General features: G+C 39.6%; 1 protein-coding gene across 2 annotated transcripts in view; it reads right to left on the minus strand.

The window, feature by feature from the left end:
* Window positions 1-287: 287 nt before the first annotated feature.
* The window catches only part of LOC111666211 (neuronal migration protein doublecortin), a 27,604-nt gene continuing 23,832 nt past the window's right edge, over window positions 288-4,059 (minus strand). The window contains exons 6-7 of one of the 2 annotated variants that reach the window (XM_023421484.2): window positions 3,389-3,486; window positions 288-3,274 (exon numbers count right to left, since the gene is read on the minus strand). In XM_023421484.2, the coding sequence (XP_023277252.1) occupies window positions 3,218-3,274; window positions 3,389-3,486 (155 nt within the window). In that variant the 3' untranslated portion in view covers window positions 288-3,217. The remainder of the gene's footprint in view (window positions 3,275-3,388; window positions 3,487-4,059) is intronic. The other variant, XM_087178051.1, reaches the window with a different exon arrangement.

Genomic DNA, 4,059 nt, shown 5'->3' on the forward strand with positions numbered 1-4,059 from the left:
AAGATGGTTTTGTAGTGGTCTCCTCTATTTTTTTTACACACAAATCTTTTATCTATTTATACAACTAAATTTGTAGCACACATTAGTGTTGTACACATACAGAACCAACTTGTTCACAAACTTCCTTTGCCGACTATGCCAGCAAAAAATGTGCGTGTCAGAAATAGGTGTAAAAAAGGAAAAAAAAAGAAAAAAAAGAAAAAAAGTAAAGTACTGTTGCTGTAATAAAATGTGTTCGACTTTGTAGATCAGAAAAGAAAACAACCTTTAAGTCAAGACCAGAGGGGTGAAATACAACTGTTTTAATTGCAAAAGGATACCGGTTAATACATTGAATGAAGCACTGAAACAAGCCACTGTGACATTGCAAAATACCACTAAAAAAGGACGCTGTAAATTTCCAAGAAAAAAAAGTCATTCATTCGATCAGAAAGGCATACATATGAAAGAACAGGGAGCGTATTTACACCATGATAAAGTGTCCTGTAACTCTACAAAACAAGATGTGTTGGGAGGCTTCCCCATTCAAGACATTTAAAAATGTTTTACAAACAGCTGTTAACAAAGAACAAGCCTTCGATGTCCCATTTCATTTATTTTATCAAACAACAGTAATCTTAAAAAAAAAAGAAAAAGAAAAGGCACCACTGTGGGTGATGAATTCACACCATCCATCTTACATGGTGGCGGCCGGTTTACACAAGACAACCAACATTTTCTGTTCATGTTTAATATGCTGTAGCGCTGTAATAAGCTGTAGAAAAATCAAGGAAACAAGACCATTATTAGCATGTAAGGTTATACAGAACTGATAGCTTGAGAAAAATGACAACAAATGGGGCGTTTGTACAAACTGGTGGGTAAAGTGAGGCGTCCCTGCTGTTGGATTAGCTGATATTATTAGCCGTTGTGCTGGTGTGACAGCGCTCCCTGCAGGAGAAAGGTGTAGTTCACAGCACCAGATATTTTTGTAGCAGTGTGTCATGAGCGTTAAGTGGCTGATGAAAACAGCTATTCAAAGCTTATCCAGAGGGCGGACACCGGATCTCTCCTAAGACATACAACTTTCAGACGGTCACGTCATCACAAAGGAATAACTGCATGGAAATCTCAGTTTTAGTTCATTTCTTATCATGATATTGGGTATAAAAAGGCCATCCTCTACACAAAAGAAAAACTTTTTTCTTTAATCCGAATGCATAGATGTTAATTTAAAAGATGCTACACGTGCAGCATTTTTACCACTTAATAAAAGCATTGAGAAATGAATTGTGGTCACGCATTGTAATGCTGGCAAGTAGACAGTAAAGTGTTTGTTGCCGTGATGAATAAGTAGCTCCCTGCTTTGTGCTTCAGTGTTTTCCAATTTAGAGATTCTCAGGTTTGATTCCCTGCAAAATCTGAGAAAACTCCTAGCATTTTTGTAAGACACATGATGCAAGTCATGACTACAGAAAAAGACATATTGCGATAGAAAGTTGCACACAGAGGCTTGAAAAAAGTACTAGTGTTTAGAGCTCGTGTGAGCAAGTTAAAACTAGAAAAGAAATCCTAGACAAGTACCCTTGATATAAATTAATAAACTTTATAAAATTTAAAACCCACACATGGATTTAGACAACCGTTATGTTTTCATCTCCCCTGTATCTGAGAACTATGCTGAGCCATGCAAAACAGGAGAAATCCCACTAAAGTTTAGAGCCCTGACAACGCCAATTGCCTCAGATGAGCATGATTTAATCTTGACCTTTTTCTGATGTGTTTAAAAAGTAACATGCATAAATCTCCAGACGTGTTTCCTCCAGAACATTTAAAGAATTTTACAACTAATAAAATTACATATTTTCCCCATTTCTATAATTCTTTATCTAAAATCATACTTTGGCTTTGAGACCTTTATTTATCTTTGAATTTCACACATTGAACGATAAAATGTCACCACTATTTGTGATGAAGAAGGGAAAGGGAATTATTTAGACTTGGTCAATAAAACTGTATACTGCATGTGTGTTGGTTTTTCTTTTTTTTTTCTTTTTTTTTTTTAAACAAGGGCCTAATTGTTTTTCCTTTGGTTGTTTTATGCATTGTTAGGTCCTTTCAATCAGCTTTTTACATGCCCAAAATTTCATAACCATTCACCAATATCATGCACTGCAGTTTGTGAAAATCTAAAACACAGAGGGTATATATACCATGTATAGCCTACTGTCTATGTAGAGGGTCAAAATGGAGGAAACACCAACATAAAGATTTCCCATGAGGGCTATGTGAGATGCTTTTTCTCCGCCTTGTCTCTGATTGGACAAGATGAACGCCAATTACAGCATAAACATATGGATTTATGGTAGTTTAAATAGTATCATTTTACACAATTACGGTTTTATAATTTCTCATGTAGGGAACATGAATTGTCATCGAGGAGGTGTGGGCTTCCGACCAACAATCCTCTTCAGTCAGGAGCTGCATCCCACACATCCTCACCCTCTGTGGTGGGACTTCATTTTGGTTGCTTCTTTTACTTTGACCATACCCTGTATTATGTTGAGCAAATGTTAGACAGATATTGTAGTGACGTTATGGAAGCACAGCAATGGACATTGGGCAGAGATGTTATGATGGATAGCTATACACAGTATTTACAGCGGGTTAGAAAGACGTTCTCTGGCTTAGCAAACTTCCTCTGACGAGGAACCATTACCTTTCACACCATTAACCGTAGGGCAGGAGGACAGAGGGACATGGAGGAACGTCACAAATACAAGTGATACAAAAGTTGAGTCAGTTCTGACTAACACCCCTAAAAATGGCCATTTGCTGCTTGGAATTGTGTGACTGAAACATTGAAGTCAGAGTGAATCCTTCAACAAAATGTCTGAGACAGCTGAGAGAAGCTTTTACACCATGAAATCTGTGGGTCAGTGAACTGTGTACCCTTTTAAAAAACAGTGGCTAACCTCCACATAAAAACATGTCTGAACATCAGTGAGCTGATTGTTACAAAGTGGTTGAAACTGATTTAAAAAAAGAATAAAAGGTGTTTGTGTTATTCTCAAGCAGCAAATGGTGTCATAGCCCTGGTGGCTAAGGCCTTAAAAAGAGACAAAGAGTGGTTCTCCTAGACAACAGGTGGCACTGTGAGTGAAGGTGGAAAGCAGCAGAGGTATAAAAACTTCTGTGTTTCAGGCCAAAAAAGGGAGGCAGGCTGCAGGAGGAGAGTCTACATGGATTCGCCGAGAGAATCATCATCATCCAGAGATAAGGGCAGGTAGAGATCCTGGAGAAACAGCAGAGCAAAATCACAGTCAAGAGCAAAAAAAAAAAAAGACGGATTTGGAGAAAAACAGGGCAACAAGATGAAAGGGCAGGAGAAGGAGAGATGTCCGGGTACCTTCTGCTTGTTGTTCAGGCCTGGACTGGTGGGGGTGGAGGTAGGGGAATGCTTGGAAATCGGGGTGGAGAGCTGGCTGCTGGAGCCCGTCCCATTGGCTGAGAGAGCCCGACAGGACAGAGAAGAGAGGGGAGAAGAAAAGAGGGAGTGATGGGGGGGAGGGGGGAGGGAAAGAGGTAAGCAGAGTAGTGGATTAGAAAGTGTACGAGAGAAGCCTGGACCTCTTTCCTTGGCTGAGGAGAAAAGTCATTCCTGAACTGTGGCCTCATTTGGCGACAGTGTAGAGGGACGCTGTCTACAAGCTCTGTGTTTGTTAGATGACATTTTATTCACTCACTGTGCGTCCTGCCACGTTGCTAGGATTCCCTCTGTGTGGAACATTGTGTTTATATCTGAGAGCGGTGCGATGTGATGTAGCTGTGTGTTTTAAGTGCTTTAAAAAGAGTTTTTGTCTGCAAGAGATGAAAAGAATCTAAAAAGGACTATGAGCCAGATGGCCAGTGTAAATTTGAGCCAATGAGTGTTGAAAACGCGACGCGGATAAAGCTTTATTGTTAACTAACTTAATGCCACTGGCTTCATTTAACCACTCCACCAGATAAACAGACTTACAAATGTAGGTTTAACAAGTGGTTTAAACACTATAAAGGACAAGCCCACCCCACCCCCCA

The sequence above is a fragment of the Seriola lalandi genome, unplaced genomic scaffold, assembly GCF_002814215.2.
Source record: "Seriola lalandi dorsalis isolate HSWRI2012SDOR001 ecotype SW California unplaced genomic scaffold, Sedor1 jcf7180002054672, whole genome shotgun sequence".
Classification (NCBI taxonomy): Eukaryota; Metazoa; Chordata; class Actinopteri; order Carangiformes; family Carangidae; genus Seriola; species Seriola lalandi.